Here is an 18,409-nt window from a genome sequence, read left to right on the forward strand (position 1 = left end):
TACTCCTTGGCTGCTTTTTATGCTCAACTTCATGCTTGGATAATAGAAAAGAATTGACTTCTCAGGTAAATTCATATAGATAAATGTCTATCAAGGTCAAGTATATACACACAGTGTATGTGTATACAGAAATACTTAGGTTTTACAAAACGGAATAGTTCACTGCATGTGGCTTCTTGCTGCTCCTAATAATCATTCATTACACTGCTGCTCCCATCCTCCTGCAGACCGACAATATAAATTCCTTTAAGGGGGATGTCTCACCATGACGACCTCTTTTCAGTATAATGCCAGTCTGGCCATCAGCTGGTCAGCGCATATCCATTCAGAAATCCCTGGAGATAACCTGGCCACTTTAAGAAATGGTGGATCATATAGAACATGAATGGACAGACTATTAGAAGCCAGTTAGATCTACGCCTAGATAGTTTAAGATGTCCATATACCTTTTTATATTCCATATACCCCTTTCACAGTGAACTCCGTGAGCCAAAAATACTAGCCGGCAACCAAAGTGGTTGCTTTGGGGAGAACTGTCTTATCTATGTGTTTCATATATGTTTTTTTTTTCGTTCTTTTACCAGGAGATGCTCTTGTTGCGGTAAATGATGTGGAAGTGAACACAGAAAACATAGAGAGGGTTTTGTCTTGTATACCGGGACCCATGCAGGTAAAATGTTCTGTTTTATTATGTTTATTTGTGATTAGCTGGTAAATGCCAAAAAAAGGGAAAGGAGGACATTTGTCATGTGCCAGCACATCATACACCGGCATAAGATAAAAGTCACACCCTTGCATTGTGCTAGATACATCAGAAGGCTCCGACTTCCTCATGTGCCGCATACAATTCTATGCCTATACTACACTATTAACATCATCCGCTCAGACTTCAATGGTCGCAGGTAATAGCAGGTGTGCCTCACTTCGCTGCTGGCCACTCCCCCACATAGAGGAGAAAATAATCACAATTCTTGCCACAAAGCTGTGAAAAATGCATTTATATTCTAGGATTGTCGCTGTACTATGAGCACTGGGGAACGCTCTCCTTAAACTGTAGATTTTTTTTTTTTTCTGCATCAAATTGCACTCAAATTGATCTTATTGTATCAAATTGCACCCCTCATTCCTCCCCAGGGGGTGGTGAGATCTCTCACAGGATTCCAATTACAATACTGTAATAAAAATGTGCAACATACACCGTGGTATGATCACACAGGTCTCCAGCTTTCTGCAGCTTTCTGGCAAAAATGATCACATTCTCACTCAAATAACATTGGTTGTGTAGAAACCAGTACTCCCTACTCACTAAATAGACAATAAGTGTCCGGTCGATATGAGTGGGCTTCCGACTGCTAGACTCACAAGACTACTAAAGTGCCCCATACAGAATGGAGTAGTGGACCACTGGTGGCCTGTCCTCAATTTACTTCTGTGGGCATCTGTGTCCCATAAAATTGAATGGCACCCTGAATGGGCATGTGCACCAGTGCTCAGTCCTATATTGGGCATCTTAGGGGACTTGTATAATTGATATTATTATTCTTGCAGATTCCTGTTCTTGTGATTGCTGGGCGTGGATAGGGGACAAGTGTATTTAGTGGAAAAACTATTGAAAGCTGCACTGAATTAGTCATTGTCCAGAATTTAATGGATTTGTAGCAAATTCTTGCTTCACAGCCTGCAGCAATAACTTTACAAGGGAAAATATTTTTCCACTAATGTTTCCGTGGAGAGCAAGCAAAGATAACTATGTATTTTAATAAAAGAAATGGACTTTATCTAATGGAAAGCCATAAGATTGAAAACTGGGAGATAAAGGGGCACATTTACTTACCCGGTCCAGTCGCAATCCCGCGGCACGTTGTCCGACGAGGATTCGGGTATGCCGGGATTCAATAACATCGTGCGCCCGAGTTCCTGCAGGTGTCGCTGCAGCGCCAAGGTCTGCTGGAGTTCACCTTCTTCTTCCTGGTTAATTCCATTAATTCCATGGTGTTGTACAATCAATAATGGGTTCACATACATTACATTAATACAAGGACAAATGCAAAATACAAACACTAAAGAGTGGGAGGAAGACCCTGCCGGGGCAGGCTCACGATCTAGGGAAGATGGGGACATGAGGTGAGTGGGCATAGTGCAGTTATTGCATATTTTAAGTAAAAAGATACATGTTTGATTTGAGAATTTTTTTTTCTTTTATCCCTTTAGGTAAAGCTGACGTTTGAAACAACTGTGTTTGATACTCAGATTCCATCTCCAAATATAAATTATGTACCACAGCCGCCTATGAACAATATGACCAAGCTGATCTGGGGTGAAGAACATGGCAACCACCAGCAGATCCTACAAGATATGCCTCATATAGTAATGTACCTGACACTCAGGCTGGATTCTGACACCTCAAAGGAAGAGGTAAGAAGTCATAATAAATTTGGGACAACAATAACCTTTTTGTTTTAATTAATTTTTGGTACTACTTTGAAAAAAAAGCACTAAAAAAGTTATGTCTGTATAACCCATGTCATTTAGTTCTTTCTATCTCCTCTTCAGTTGTCTTCATTTTATCCCATTGTGACCCCCTGTGAATTACCATGGCTTTGTGTCATCTCTGGGATAAGGACTACTGATAGGTAGAAATTCGCCTGAATTAGATATAACATAAATTCTGTGATATAGACAAATTATTATAAGCATCCATGCAAAGTACTTGCTGTCTCCAAAAATTAATATTTTTCATTCTTAAAAAGATATAACATTACCGTGTACGGACTTATTTTTTAAGTCAGGAGTGTCCAGCCCTGCCAGATCATCCAGGTTGCTTTCCTGGAGATCAGTGGATGCACTGACAGTGTTTCATCCAATCTCTGAGAGAGCAGAGCCTCTGCACTGCTCTCTCCCTCTCCCTGCCTCTGCGCTGCTCTCTCCCTCTCCCTGCCTCTGCGCTGCTCTCTCCCTGCCTCTGCGCTGCTCTCTCCCTCTCCCTGCCTCTGCGCTGCTCTCTCCCTCTCCCTGCCTCTGCGCTGCTCTCTCCCTGCCTCTGCGCTGCTCTCTCCCTCTCCCTGCCTCTGCGCTGCTCTCTCCCTCTCCCTGCCTCTGCGCTGCTCTCTCCCTCTCCCTGCCTCTGCGCTGCTCTCTCCCTCTCCCTGCCTCTGCGCTGCTCTCTCCCTCTCCCTGCCTCTGCGCTGCTCTCTCCCTCTCCCTGCCTCTGCGCTGCTCTCTCCCTCTCCCTGCCTCTGCGCTGCTCTCTCCCTCTCCCTGCCTCTGCGCTGCTCTCTCCCGCTCCCTGCCTCTGCGCTGCTCTCTCCCGCTCCCTGCCTCTGCGCTGCTCTCTCCCGCTCCCTGCCTCTGCGCTGCTCTCTCCCGCTCCCTGCCTCTGCGCTGCTCTCTCCCGCTCCCTGCCTCTGCGCTGCTCTCTCCCGCTCCCTGCCTCTGCGCTGCTCTCTCCCGCTCCCTGCCTCTGCGCTGCTCTCTCCCGCTCCCTGCCTGCGCTGCTCTCTCCCGCTCCCTGCCTCTGCGCTGCTCTCTCCCGCTCCCTGCCTCTGCGCTGCTCTCTCCCGCTCCCTGCCTCTGCGCTGCTCGCTCCCGCTCCCTGCCTCTGCGCTGCTCGCTCCCGCTCCCTGCCTCTGCGCTGCTCGCTCCCGCTCCCTGCCTCTGCGCTGCTCGCTCCCGCTCCCTGCCTCTGCGCTGCTCGCTCCCGCTCCCTGCCTCTGCGCTGCTCGCTCCCGCTCCCTGCCTCTGCGCTGCTCGCTCCCGCTCCCTGCCTCTGCGCTGCTCGCTCCCGCTCCCTGCCTCTGCGCTGCTCGCTCCCGCTCCCTGCCTCTGCGCTGCTCGCTCCCTCGACCCTGCCTCTGCGCTGCTCGCTCCCTCGACCCTGCCTCTGCCTGTCCCACATGACATCACAGTGATGCAAGAAGCATGCGATCAGGCACATTGTGGGGTGGAGCCAGAGAATGGGAGAAGTAGTACTCTTTATACTCCTGCTAGGACTGGGAACGTAGCAGATCTGCGTGTTAATGTACCAGAGCTGTGTGTGTGCATCTAAATGTAGTTTTGCTGTGTGTGTGCTACTTTCTGCAGAATTCTTTCTTCCTAGTAAGAAAAACAGAATTAAATGGTTACAGAAAGTTTGCTCCTCTAAGCATTGAGACAACTGCAGACTCACAAGAGACTGTATAGATGAGAGCTGCTGCATAATAAAGACTACAAGGTCTGCGCCTGACAGTATATTCCTATGGTCACATTCAGTATGTATGCTGAGAGCTTTCCTGGCATACATGCGGAACCTGTCAAAAATAGTAGATGTAAATGTAGCCTTGGGTGTCTGTTATTCTCTTTCATAACAGAAAAGAGCAATGGACAACAGTAGTTTAGGTGTGAATTACGGCAAACTCGCCCAAAATTGTTCCCCATGCACAGATTGGATCACTGATTTCTGCAAAAGGTTACACCTTGTCATGTTTTACAGTAAGAACCCAATGTTTTACCACCAGTCCCTAGTGATGAATATGTTAATAAATCCAGTCTGGCTTCTTGCTGAAGTTTATTCCATACAGACTGGAGGCTTGTAGTTTGTGTGAAATGTTTATATAGCTTCATAGGCTTGTATTATAGTCTTGAGCTTCATATAGTGCTTTACAATCCTCTCATCGTTGCCTGCTCCGCACATGTGTCTACCAGTAATCGGGAGTATTTTACGTTACATCATTTTCTGTTGGGAAAAAAAATTTCTTTGTAAGCTGGGGGATGTTCCCAAACTGTGTGCCACATGCTCTATAGATCTGGGGGAGCTCAATGTGTACAATGTTTTACTTACATCCTACAGCACATCAGCTCGTCCCAGGATAATATATTTCCTAGCTTTTATTACATTCCTAAAAAAACTATTGATATATTGTGTACAAGCATGACTGCAGGGACCCCACTGTGACCATAACCATGCAGTCCTACCTTCAGACAGCAATAGATAGAGCATTGCCCATGGTGACCCCCCCTGCAGGCAACATATTCTACAGTAGGAGGAACTGAGTAGATTGGTATACAGTTCTGTTGGAAAAGATTCAATATGGTTTATACTTTATTTACATTTCTATTCACTCTGGGTTTAGAAGTTCCATGGGCTATTAAAAAAACTGCATTTGAAATTTATATTCCAAGATTGTAGCTGCACTTAAAGCTCTGAAATTGCAGTGCTTTTTACTCCCTCCATTGAAATGTTCCTTAGGCTTCCCTGCTCTGAGTATCTGCTACTTTATTTAACCAGAAGCTTGCTACAGCTTTTACTAAGAGCCAAGGGAGTAGTTTTGGGCATTCTTTAGGAGTCACAAAACATTCTTTTGCAGATACAGTTTATTTTCCCTTGTCATGAGAATGGTAACTTCATTGAATGTGATTTAAAGCGTAACTGTGATTTGAGATAAATGTATTTATATTGTGTGGGAGGATGTGGTAAACATTTTTTCTAATATACTTCATATACCTCCCTTGGCCTGTATAGTGTCTATGGAGTTGCATGAACTCACATCTAATCTCCCTGTGTTTGGTTAAACAGCTCTGGCAGTGAGATTTTACCCCTTTACTTTCAGCTTGATCTTTGAATATAATAGAATAGCATACTACAGCCAGGGAGAGGATGAAGGGTTAATACTCACAGCTGTGTACAGAGAAGAGAGAGACTTATCTTCAATCCTGTAGACAGATTTGCCTTTGCAACATTGAAGTAACATAGTAACTAAGAGGCATGCTGCAGTCTGTTTCTTAAAGGGGTATTCCCACAAAGACAAGATTCTTTAAGGAAACCTACCATTTAGGATCTACCTACTAACGTATGTAAGGATAGCCCTTTTTAGGGCTAATCCTTTACTCTCCTCTATCTTTGCTAATCTTTAATCAGGGTAATATGCAAATTTTCTAAAGAGACTACTGGGGCGTGGAGTAGCTTGTGCTGTCATACTCCTACCCAGACATCTTCAGCACACAGCTGCAAGGAGCTACGCACACTCGTCCGCAAAGCCGGAGTTTTGCGCATGCGCAAAACACAGGCCAACGGCTGCGCAATCTCTGCTGCAAAGCCTGAGCTACTGCGCATGCACAGAACTCTGCTTTGTGGGCGAGGGTGTGCAGCTCCTTGTAGCTGCGCACTTAAGATGTCTGGGTAGGAGTATCAAAGAGGCTCAGCCTGTCGCCTCAGCTCCACGCCCAGTAGCCCCTTTAGAAAATTTGCATACTACCCTGATTAAAGACTAGCTAAGATAGAGGGGAGTAAAGGATTAGCCCTAAAAAGGGCTATCCTTACATATGTTAGATGCACCTACCAACGGATCTACCTTAATAGTTAGATCCATAGTGGTAGGTTTCCTTTAAAGAGAAACCTTTAAAGACACATTAGCCCACATTTACTAAGTGCCGTGCACCATTTTTCTGGCGGACTTTGCACATTCTTTTTAGGTGCAAACTGCTCACACAACCATTTTGTGGCACAGCTGCAAGCGATATCATGCAACATAAATTTCTGGAGTGAAATGAACATTGCGGTGCTCATTTTCACAGAAATGTGTCTGATATTAAAGGTGCACCAAAAAAAAAGGTGATGGAGCAGTGCAGGGAGCACCAGATTCGTGAAGAGCGGACCCCAAATCATGAATCCGGCGCCCTCTGCAGTTTTTACTGTTTTTAGTAAATGTGGGCTATATGATCCCTGCTCTGACTATGTGGTTAAAGGGGTTATCTGGGTATAAAAATTTATTTAGGGCTGGGCTGGGGAGGGCTATTTAAAAATAACAAACCTGTACTTTCCTCCTCCGGTGCTGCTGATGTCCCGCGCTGCGGTCCGTCTCATCTGTGCGCCAGTTTGTTTACATGGGCGCACAAGGAACTTCTGGCCGGCCGGAAGCTCCCATCCAACACCATTTCCGAGCACTTACAACGCTAAAATATAGGGACGGATGGGAGGAGCTGGCCACATCACAGACCGGAAATTCTCTGTGTGCGGCTTCTGTGCCCCTGTAAACAAACAGGGACAAGGATCAAATGGACCGCGGGACCTCAGTGGCGCCGGAGGAGGTAAGTACACGTTTATTATTTTTAAATAACCCGCACCAGCCCGGCCATAATCAACTTTAACCCCTTTAATTATCAGGGTCGAGGGTTTTATCTACACTTTCATTTGACTTGGCTTCTGGCCATTCACTAATATCTGCCACATAGAAAAAGAGAGATGATGATCCATGAGATGGATATAATGCAGAATGACACCAGGCTATCTCACCTATAACATACACTGTCAGCTATACTTTATCTCAACATTAACACACACAGAGTGAACTCTGCTATATTCCTCCTTCCCCTGCTATAAAGCCCTTATCTTGCTTGTAGAGTAAGTCTGTGCACAATGCTGCTTGCTAGCAGGAAGTTTCTGTGTCAGCTCCTTTTGTAATGGAAAAGGTAGGTGCACAGCTCACACTGCATTGTGCAGACAAGAGAAGCTATATATGAGTAGAATTTGCCCTGGCCAACTATAATCAAAAAATGTATTGTTGGATCTCAGGGGAAACCACACACACACACACACACACACACACACACACACACACACACACACACACACACACACACACACACACACACACACACACACACACACACACACACACACACACACACACACACACTGTAGTATGTGTCTAGTTACTGAATGCACATTGCTTGTAAATAAAGTTTGTATCTCACTAAAGCATCTTATTCACTTGATTTTGTTGCCTAGGGACCTGTTTCTGGCATTTCCATTGAGATAATATATCTTTTGTATAAAGCTCACCAGGGTCTGATGTAATATGATGTTACACTGGACTCAAGTTCAGAGACTTGGATCAATTAGAGTCTCATTAATGGAACAGAAATTCTTCAGGCTTAGGAAAATTTCTTCACAAATCCTTTTATAATGCAGTTCCATCTGGTCACATACCATATTCCATGTAAACTGTAGAGGTAAAGGGATGAAAGGGCTATCACCACCTATAATACATGGTGGGGTGCGGTGCTATCTATGGTTAGGGGCAAATGAGGTGGGTCTGCTGTGGTTGCGCACCACTGGAGTTGTGTGCTACATTCTGCAGTGAGTTGTGTGTCCGGGCTATGGGAAAAAACTAACATGTTTCAAGATACATCTGCCCTGCCTGATAGAAGACTGAATACCTTAAAAGATGACTTTAAAGTTTTCATTTTTTGTAATACTTTGGTTATTTGTCTTGCACACCGCAGAGAGAATATCTGACTGCTACCAAATCCCAAATTGTGGGGAGTTTATATTTAGCGTCTTATAAAAGACCATGTGCCACTCATTGGATTGTTATTTTAATCTTTCACTTCAGTAGATTGGAAAAGTCAGGGAATATGCTGAGCATACAGAGTGGACTTTAGGGATCATCCCGTGGTTAAGGCAGCGCCTTTGAAGTGACTAAATCTGGTTTAAATCTTGACTATTTTGGTCCAAGCCACGTCTATGCCTCTGCATTCATTTGGGGATATAAAATATGTGATCACCAAGAAGGAAATTTATTCTTGTAAGATATATAACTTGTTTAACATATAAAATTTATAACTGTAAACTTTATAGCAGAACCGTCTTTTGAGATGATTTTAGCCTTTAGGCACACCACATCTTTACTGTATGTTGTGATGGCCGGTATATTAACACCCTGCTACATAAAGTTACATTCAGAGGCTTGCAGTGGCCCAGGAGTTTAGCCCATGTGATTGGAGCAGAAGCACGGCACGTACTGAAGGGAGGACTCCTGGCCCAAAGGTTAAGTTCTGTTTCAAAGCCAGTTGTGGACCTTTAACCCCATAGGCCATGGCATTGAAAGTATCCTATGTGAGAACTGCCTCACATAGCAGCTGAGTCACACGTCCTGCTGCTCAGGGCTCAAGTGTCCTGCAGTGAACACCAAACTTTAACAAGGTAAATATAATATGGGTGACCCTATTGGGGTTTTATACTTGCCCTCTTAAAGTTTGGTATAAGTGGCTAACTCCTTTAACATGCTCCATCCGTTGTTTTCATTGGATAACATAAGCAGAACTACAAAATTTGTGAAAGACGTATCGTCAGAATCGGACTGACCCACAGAATAACTGTATCATGTTATTTATGTCATACAGTAACCCGCATCGAAATTAAAATGATAAAATTTTAGAATTCTAAAATTAGTTTGGGGGGGTCACCCCCTAGAGCAGTGGTGGCGAACCTATGGCACGGGTGCCAGAAGTGGCACTTAGATCCCTCTCAGTGGGCACTCAGGCTGTTGTCCCATGGTAGAGTTTGCCAGACAGGGATCCTACTACAGTCCCAGGACTTGCCATGCTTAGTATTAGCATACCTGAGACTGCGGGAAGAGGGAGGAGGTGTGGACAGGGCCAGGTTATCATTGGAGCTCCTTCTGTGTGACCCCTGAATCATCCTCTGCAGGGAGCTGTCAAGGGAAGCTCTAGTGGCAATCCAAATTTCCTCTCCTTGGAGATATTGGTGCCCTCAGGCCCATTGAAAGCTGTGGTACAGCACAGACAAGAAAATTGAAATACGTTACTGCTTGAATTGCTGTTTTGGCACTTTGCAAAACATATGCAGGTTTTGGGTTGCAGTTTGGGCACTCGACCTCCAAAAGGTTCGCCATCGCTGCCCTAGAGAGAGAGCTCATAAAATTCAGTCAGGTTTATAGATATTTATGGATATCACCAAAAGGTACAACTTGTACAAAACTTTTTCATGTTGCCCTTTCGGAACCCTGACATAGCTCACACCCGGGAGGAGGGGCGAGTGTTCCTCACTCCTCCCCTCTCCATAAAAAGATGAGCAGTTACAGTGTGGTGAGACACCAAATGCTCGCCAAACTGTGACCTTGTTCCATAAAGCTCAATGTGAGCCATGATTATGGCCCCATTACAGTTGTTTGAATAAGCCCTATGACACATGCTTAAGAAGCATCAGATACAATTCCAGCTTAGTTTGTGTTGATTCCCTTACTTTTTCACCATGTCAAATCTTAACCTCGAGAGAGCTCCACAGATAAATTCCAGACTTGATAACCGATCTATCTATTCAGTATGTTGGATTAGGCCCAGTACCAATACTAAACAAGAAAGCCTCATTCAGTTAGTGTAATTGCTCCCCCACCTTCATAGATCATCAGCAAAGTTTTAATTGGTATTTCATATTTTTCCCACTGCGTCTCCTATGATTTATTTCAGCTTGGCCATCATGGTGGACCAATGGAAACCAAATTTCTAGTAGGTCTAATTCCATATTTCTCAATAGTCAGGTGTATCCTGTAGTATGTGAAATACTAGTACAAGGATTTTTACTTTAGTATTACAGTGTGTACCTGTAATAGGAGTGGAGTTGTATATATTTGAATAATCCCTTAGGCTTGTCCTAGACATTTGGCCTAATAGGCTGTCAGCGACCACTGTCCGTCTTTTCTGCAGGGAGCACTTTTGCCACCCCTGTGGGATACATACTGGGTCATCCTCATAGCTTGTAGTGTCTTGTATGATTAACCATACACTTACTCATCTTCCTACAGCAGGAAATTCTCTACCAGTACCCTGTGTCTGAGGCATCCCAGAAGCTGAAAAGTGTACGAGGATTATTTCTGACACTAAGCGATATGCTTCAAAACGTGACTGGAGGCGCAATTGTCAGGTAAAGGACCTAGATCATTAAAACAATTCTCTCTTTGCCAAAGTATTAAAAAGTCTATTCATCCATTTTGTTAGATTTGTGTTCGTGAATGAAGGTGATCCTCCATATGGCCACTACTGGAGGGGCCACAAAGGTTGATTTTTCTTATTGAGATTGCTGTGAAGTTGAGCCTAATTTACAGGATTTGTAAAAGAAGATTTTTAGGGAAAGGTGTGGCTAAAATCATGACTTTATGCTGCAGGTTTGTTTTACTCAAGTATGATGAAGGAAATGCATGAATTTTATGGAACATAAACATAAGGTATAAAATCCCACTTGACAGAAAGTAGCACCAAGCACCAATCCACACTGTAGCTATAGATGTAGGAGTAAAAATTTTTTTTTATTTTTCACTTTTCACAAGTATTCCCGGGATATTCATCCACTTAAAAGGTATACCTTAGTGCAAACACTTGAAGTATAACAGTTAAAATAAAAATAATATATTATACATAGAAATATACACACTCTTTAAGACCTCAGGCTGGGCTAAAAAAAGAGGCAGAAATGGCACTAATAGGGCCCAAGTGCACATTTCTGCCTTTTAAAAATAAAATATAGACTACAAAAACGTGGTCCGTGGATACTATGATTGTTTTGTCTTGTAATGTTTTATTCTTTATTTTTGCTGTTTAGTTGTTAATTACCAAAAATAAAGAATAAAACATTACAAGGACTCAAAACAATCATAGTATCCACGGACCACGTTTTTATAGTCTATATTTTATTTTTAAAAGGCAGAAATGTGCACTTGGGCCCTATTAGTGCCATTTCTGCCTCTTTTTTAGCCCAGCCTGAGGTCTTAAAGAGTGTGTATATTTCTATGTATAATATATTATTTTTATTTTAACTGTTATACTTCAAGTGTTTGCACTAAGGTATACCTTTTAAGTGGATGAATATCCCGGGAATATTTGTGAAAAATAAAAAAATTTTTACACATACATCTATAGCTACAGTGTGGATTGGTGCTTGGTGCTACTTTCTGTCTTGTTCAAATTTGCTGATACAGTTAAGCACCTGTATGTCGTCATCAGCACTCCCACTGTCCATTTCATATCAATGTTAATGTCAGGGTAGTGCTGCGATAAAAAAAAATTTCTTATAAAATCCCACTTCACCTGCATTGCCACTGGAATTTCTGTGGATTCTGACAGACTTTATGATTCGTGACTGACCACACTAATGTGTAAAGGTGATGCCACAAATGGCGTTTTGAACCCGTTTTTGGTCTGTTTTTAAGCAGTCCGTTAAAAAAAGCATGCGTTTTTTGAAAACGCATCTGTTTTTAACAGGTTTTACCAATTATCTTAAAGGGGTATTCCGGAATATTAATGTCTGATACAAAAACCCATAATGCTGTAAATAAGTGAATGTAACAAAACTTAATGTCATTAAGTCACAAAATGGAGCTTAAATAGTTTGATGTTATGATTCACAAAATTTTATGGTCTCTCTAAAGTTATCACCAAGATGGCTGCCACTGGAAACTACAAGTTCCATGATCCTTTAGTTCTCAGTAACTCCTCCTCCTCTTATGCTCTGCTCCCAGTGATGATGTAACAGGTTTTCTTGCTCTGTTACCATAGTAATGATGTGTAACTGTCATCACAACAACACTGGCCATACTGGATGCAGTGCAACCAACCGACTACAGCCAAACATAGTGGTGATCACATGACCTGCCCAGGCAGGTGCAGGACATGTGATGTGGACATGTGACCAGCGGCCATCTTCTCTGCTGTGTATGCTCTGCAATGGACCGCGCGGAGGAAATTAACGGACTGATTAAAGGGCCAGTAGCATTTTAATTCTTCATTACAGTCTGTCATCAGCATTTCCTGCTAAGGGGAGCAAAATTTTAAATAGCAAATAATTACATGTAAGCTTATATTTTAAGGACCCATTTATATATGAATTATGCTGATTCCTGGACAGACTGCTTAAAAACGGATTCAAAACGCCATGTGTGGCATCACCCTAAGATGAGAGGTGTAATGGTGATCGTATAACTTTAAGAAGCAAAATAGCTGTTGTTTCTTTTGCTGTAGATGATAGAGATGTCGTTCTGAAAGCAATTGATATTGTAATGTAATAACTGTATAAGAACATCTGCAGTGGGCCTGAAAATAACACAGGGTGCACATCACTGACGTATTAGTTTTCCTTTCCTAGCACATCTTTGGTTTTGAACAAGAAGTTGGTCCACGTTTCCTACTGGAAAGAGTCTGAGCATTTATTTCTGGTTTCTCTTCCAGCTGAGAGGTGAGGGTCAGTATTGTAATGTGTATTATTGTTCTTGCTAATGTGGGTTTTAGTGGGATCATAAACGCTATGGGGGAAATTTATCAGAAGTGTCTGAGGTAAAATTGTTCTAGTTGCTCATGGAAACCAATCAGAGATCAGTCTTCATTTTATAAACTGGTGTGGGAAAATAGAAACTGAGCTCTGATTGGTTGCCTGAGCAACTAGAACAATTTTACCTCAGACACTTTTACTAAATTTCCACCTATAAATCTGTGTTCACATGTGGTAAGTGTATCTTGCTTTTATGGTGTGTGTTTTTTTTTTTTTTAAACCAAGCAGTTATACAAACCAGCATGGATATTGCAACTGTAATGCAGTTAAACCTTATATTAAAACATTTGAACATTGTCTGACAGTCTTCCATAGCTTTTAAACCGTAACCAATGTGAATTCTTATTACATATTATGTCACCGATCTACTGTGCATCCTTGTCTTACTAATATTGGCCACGTTGGCTGGAAGAGAGATGACATTTTTCTGATCATAATACCGTATTTTCCGGGCCATTAGGCGCACCGGAATATAAGGCGCAACAGTCCGATGCGCCTTATATATGTAATAATTCCATATATAAGGCGCATCGGACTATAAGGCGCAGGGTCGGGGGCGTGGCGGAGGTCCGGGGGCGGAGAGGAGACCCGACGGGACGCGACGCCGAGAAGAGACGCGGAACGCGGGGAAGGTGAGCGGGGAAGGTGAGGGGGAGGTGGAGAATAGCATACTTACATGGGTCCCCGCTACCGGAGACAGCAGATCTCCAGCGGGAACTGCAGACCACGCGGCAGAAGTTGTTCGTGCCGCGTGGATGCAGTTCCCGCTGGAGATCTGCTGTCTCCGGTAGCGGGGACCTATGTAAGTAGGGTCCGCTGCCCTCATATAGGGCGCACCGGACTATAAGGCGCACTTTGGATTTCCAAGGAAATCCAAGGCTTTTAAGTGCGCCTTATAGTCCGGAAAATACGGTAGTTATAATAAAGAAGTTTGTAATCCTATCCTACTGAGGGTTTTTAGTGATGGCTTTTTACAGACTTTTTCACTTTCCTTTTGTCAGAGTTTCACTGCTACATTTGAAGAACATGACTGCTGATCTAGTCAGAACATTGCGCTTCATGTACAAGTCCTTGGATAGGTAAGTGGCTTTCCTCTACGGGAATGAGATGTGACGAGCATATTGTCATGCTAATCATATTGAGATTGTGGATTATATGGGGTCCCTCCTACAGTGTCTTTGTGCATGCTATATAGTGTACGTCCAAATGGATTTTCCATAGTGAAGTTTCCCTATCCCGGACAGTATTGTGTGCATTTCTTTGATTTGGCTTTCACTTTTGTGTTGCAGGGCCTTCTGTCAAGCGGAAAATGTGCCTCGTCTTGATCATTTCTTCAGCCTGTTTTTCCAGCGAACAGTGCGGCTCTCTATTCTACGAGCAAGTACAGGCCGGGGAGCCGAGTTCTATGATGCCTGTAGCTCCCACTTGATTGATAACCTTCCCGGGGTACGGTGGCTGTCCTTACCTGAAGATATCAAGGTAGTTTTACTACTATAATTTTGTTTCTGGCAAAAGGAAAGATATATTGGTGAGAGTTTGTCGTAACAAAGGGCCCTATTCTTTTTATGACCTATAAGACTGGGTGTGTTTACAGTGTAACCAATATTTGATTAAAACAACTCCTCACTGTGAACGTGTAGTGCGCTGACATGGGTGGCTCAAGACGCACATCATTTAGTGGAAATCTGCTTCTAATTCTTATATATAACACTTGACTATTCGCTGTATTATCTGTGTGATTAATGTTAGTTTCTCAGCATTGGTTCAGAATCTTCCCACCGGGCTGCATCATGCTGTGAAAAGTCTCCATCAGTCTTCTCAGCCTGCCTGCACATGTTGCTAAGATCCTGAATTTAGTATAACCGTGCAAAATCGCCAGTAATTAGTCCTGCCGTGTACTGAATTTACAAACAGATTCCCGAATATGCAGACAGCCGCTGTATGTGAGGATCTTTACTTTAACTTCTATGGTTAAAAGAAAAAAAATTGTAAGTTTTATCACTAGTGTCAAATTTGGTACTGCCCAACCAGGACAAAGACCTAACACTGCCGGAATCTTAAAGGCCAGTCTCATTACTACACCAAGAGGTCAAGCTCATAGCTAAGATGCTAGCCAGTGGATTGATAGAAGTCATTCTAGATCTTGTCAATGGGGCCTCAACAGGCTTCATTCTATGAATCGCTACAGCAATGAATATAAGAAAATTATTTCTGACTCCTCAGATGCAGCAGGAAGGAGAGGGGACCCAGGCATTTATTTTTGGACCGTTTTTGTTGGATCGTTGGCAGTTAGGTGCAAAATGGGATATGGACCCATATATTTTAAATGGGTACAGATGTCATACAGGACACACTGGGTCATGCATTAGGGCTAATAAATTATCATCAGACCGCTTTGCTATTCATAGATGGACCAGGCAGGGGTCCCCCTGTTCCCCTTTCCTTTTTTCTGTAGCCATAGATCTGTTCTATGGCTCTACAGTTGTACAAGGCTTTAGGTATGTGGGTGTTGAAGAGCACATTGCTCTATATGCAGACAATATTCTGCTTTTCCTGAGAGATATAGGTACCTCACTTTCTCCGGTCACAGAGCTACTGTCAGAATTTGGTCTATATTCTGGGTTGATCATTAACTGGCATAAGTGTGTGCTGTTGCCTTTAAATCATATTGTGGATGAAATGCGTCCCATTGTGCAACAAATACAGGCAGTCCCCGGGTCTTGCCCTGCTTCATCTGTAAGTTTAGCTGCAGTCTCAAGTCCCACACCAACTTGTTTTTAGTCTTCAAGGTCTTACTTAAAGTTGAGGGTTGGTTGTCGAAGGATTTCATCCTATCTTCAATGTCTAATCCGCTTTCATTTTAGCTGACTATGTAACTAGAGGTTGTATTGTCCAGTTTATCCAGGCTCACAATGTATTGCCCAAGGTAATCTTTTAGATGCATTGTTATTTGTATTTTTTCCTTTTATCTCAGTGTTTGTACCAGAGCAACAGGGTCAATCACATAATAGCTCTAATATTGAACAGATTGCAGTGATGTTAATACAAGGAGAACATATTGTAGAACTGCAATATTTATTACATTTACTTCTATAGTGGAATACGGGTTCTTTCAAGGCATATGTTATGTATAGGTGAGGTCTGAATGATTTTCTTATGATCATGTAAAGTAGGAAACCTCAGGTGCCCTGTGTGAATGGTTTGGTAGGAATTAGAATGGTTGTCACATATATCAATTACATTTACAGTGAAAAGAAACGTGGATAATACATTCACACAGCCAACTTAGAAAAGGTTGTTCTTACGTTTGATGGAGATGATTATCTCCAATCCAGGGTTAAAGCGTAACTTATAAAGTTATAATGCGTTTACCAAATTGGCATATGTGATTCTCGCTTTAAATACAAATAGAATGATGCCCATATTGTCCTGCTCGCCCTTTTCTTTCCAAAGTTATGGCATTTCCTTTTCCGAAAAAGGTTCAGTGGGCTAATGTCTTCCTGTACTTGCCCTCAAGCTGAGTCCAATCCAAGCTGCGCACAGATCCCATGATGCATTGTCTTCTCTCTCAAAGTAATTTAGTATTAAATCTATTTAGATTCCCACAAGTAAATCCACATGTATATGGTGACTTAGCTTCGCTCTTGCCGTGTGCACCCTAAAAACATTTCTGAAATCAGACCATTTTTTACAATTGAATCCTCTAAAACATTTATTGTCGGTCCAATTCACTCTCACCTAGATTTCTGTAACTCTCTACTAATTGGTCACTCACTAAACTCTCTCCTCTACAATCCATTCTTGATGCAGCAGCCAGGATTCCTACAGTCTGTGCCAGTCACTGGTTGCCCCTCTCCTTCCGAATACAGTTTAATCACCCTCATTCACAAAACTTTGTATAATGCTGCTCCTCTATACCTCTCCTCTCTAATCTGCCAGTGATCTTAGATTAATCTCTACCTTAAAGGGAACCCGTCATCATTCCCTTGTAAAAATTGACCATTATACAAACTCTTATATCTCTTGTGTCACCCCTTCATGCTCATAGACTGTAAGCTCTTGCGAGCAGGGCCCTCACTCTTATTGCTCCAAATGACTGTTATTATTATTATTATTTGAATGTGTTCTTCAGAATCTGTAAAGCGCTACGGAATTTGATGGCACAATATAAAGATTATTATTATTATTATTATTATTATTGCCTCGCAGCTTCCATCACATGGAGAAGCATGGAACATGTAATAAGTGGAAGAAATCAAAGTAAAATATGAACATGAAGTGTATAGCCTGTGCTGTGTGAGCACTAAAGGTTAATAGCTTCTCTGCATGAGTGTGATGGCAATATGCAGCAAACGCCCTCATTGCATGAAGAGGGCTCAGCCCATGAGCCCTCTCCATACAGCAGCAGCCGGCGTGTGACGTACTATTACGTCACATGTCGGTAAGCAGTTAAAATTGAGCAGTAGGACAATAAATGTTGCTCACCCCTGGTCTAAATCCTTACATCAGGAATAGACGTGTAAAGGAAATTTTCCAAAAAAATGTTTACTTCATTATATGTTTAGTATGTGGAATCCATTTTGTCACAACTAAGACTCCACCAAAATTGCCTCCATTTCCAAAGCAATGGTAGGAAGACCCACCAGGTAAATACTGGGGCACATTTACTTACCCCGTCCCCTGTTCTGCAATTCACTAAGATCGTTCGCCTGATAAAACGGATGTGTTGCTTCCCCGCTCAAGTCCAACAGAGTTCACCATCTTTTTAGCGGTTCATCTAAGTGCTAGGGCTTGTGACACAATTTGAAAGTCAGTCGGATCATCCACTGGCACGCCTCCTAAATTATGTTGCAGGGAAGCCTGCGCAGCTACGTCAAAATCGCAACGCACCCGCTACTGAAATACATGTGCAGGCCATTTTAACATGGGAGAACGGGCACAGTCCGACTAAAATGCATCGCAAAGCCCTTAGTAAATGTGCCCTACTGTGTATGAAGACCATTTCTCTTAGTAGGTCACAGCCATGTGCAGATAGTCCATGTAGTTAGAGGTACATAAAATACTTTTGGCGACTATAAAAAGTCGGTAAGATGTTTTTGTCATTGCTATAGACACCTTAATTCACATTTAAGTAAAAGTTATTGTGTGGGAGTTGAGTCTCAGCGACTGCAATGGAAAGTAATAACTTTCCAAGAACCTAGAGATTTCTCACTCCTAATTCTCTGAATATAGAGTCCCTGACATCACTTGCAGGTCAGAGTATAATGTTTCTAGGAGACAGCAGGGCAACTAATCTTTTCTCATTATTAATCT

At 42.7% G+C, this 18,409-nt stretch overlaps 1 protein-coding gene across 2 annotated transcripts in view; it reads left to right on the top strand.

Moving 5' to 3' along the window:
* The window catches only part of INTU (inturned planar cell polarity protein), a 45,068-nt gene that overhangs the window by 21,575 nt on the left and 5,084 nt on the right, over positions 1–18,409 (top strand). For both annotated transcript variants that reach the window (XM_072119384.1, XM_072119385.1), the window contains exons 3-8: positions 585–670; positions 2,212–2,415; positions 10,581–10,699; positions 12,914–13,003; positions 14,098–14,175; positions 14,386–14,575. In XM_072119384.1, the coding sequence (XP_071975485.1) occupies positions 585–670; positions 2,212–2,415; positions 10,581–10,699; positions 12,914–13,003; positions 14,098–14,175; positions 14,386–14,575 (767 nt within the window). The remainder of the gene's footprint in view (positions 1–584; positions 671–2,211; positions 2,416–10,580; positions 10,700–12,913; positions 13,004–14,097; positions 14,176–14,385; positions 14,576–18,409) is intronic.

The sequence above is a fragment of the Engystomops pustulosus genome, chromosome 1, assembly GCF_040894005.1.
Source record: "Engystomops pustulosus chromosome 1, aEngPut4.maternal, whole genome shotgun sequence".
Classification (NCBI taxonomy): Eukaryota; Metazoa; Chordata; class Amphibia; order Anura; family Leptodactylidae; genus Engystomops; species Engystomops pustulosus.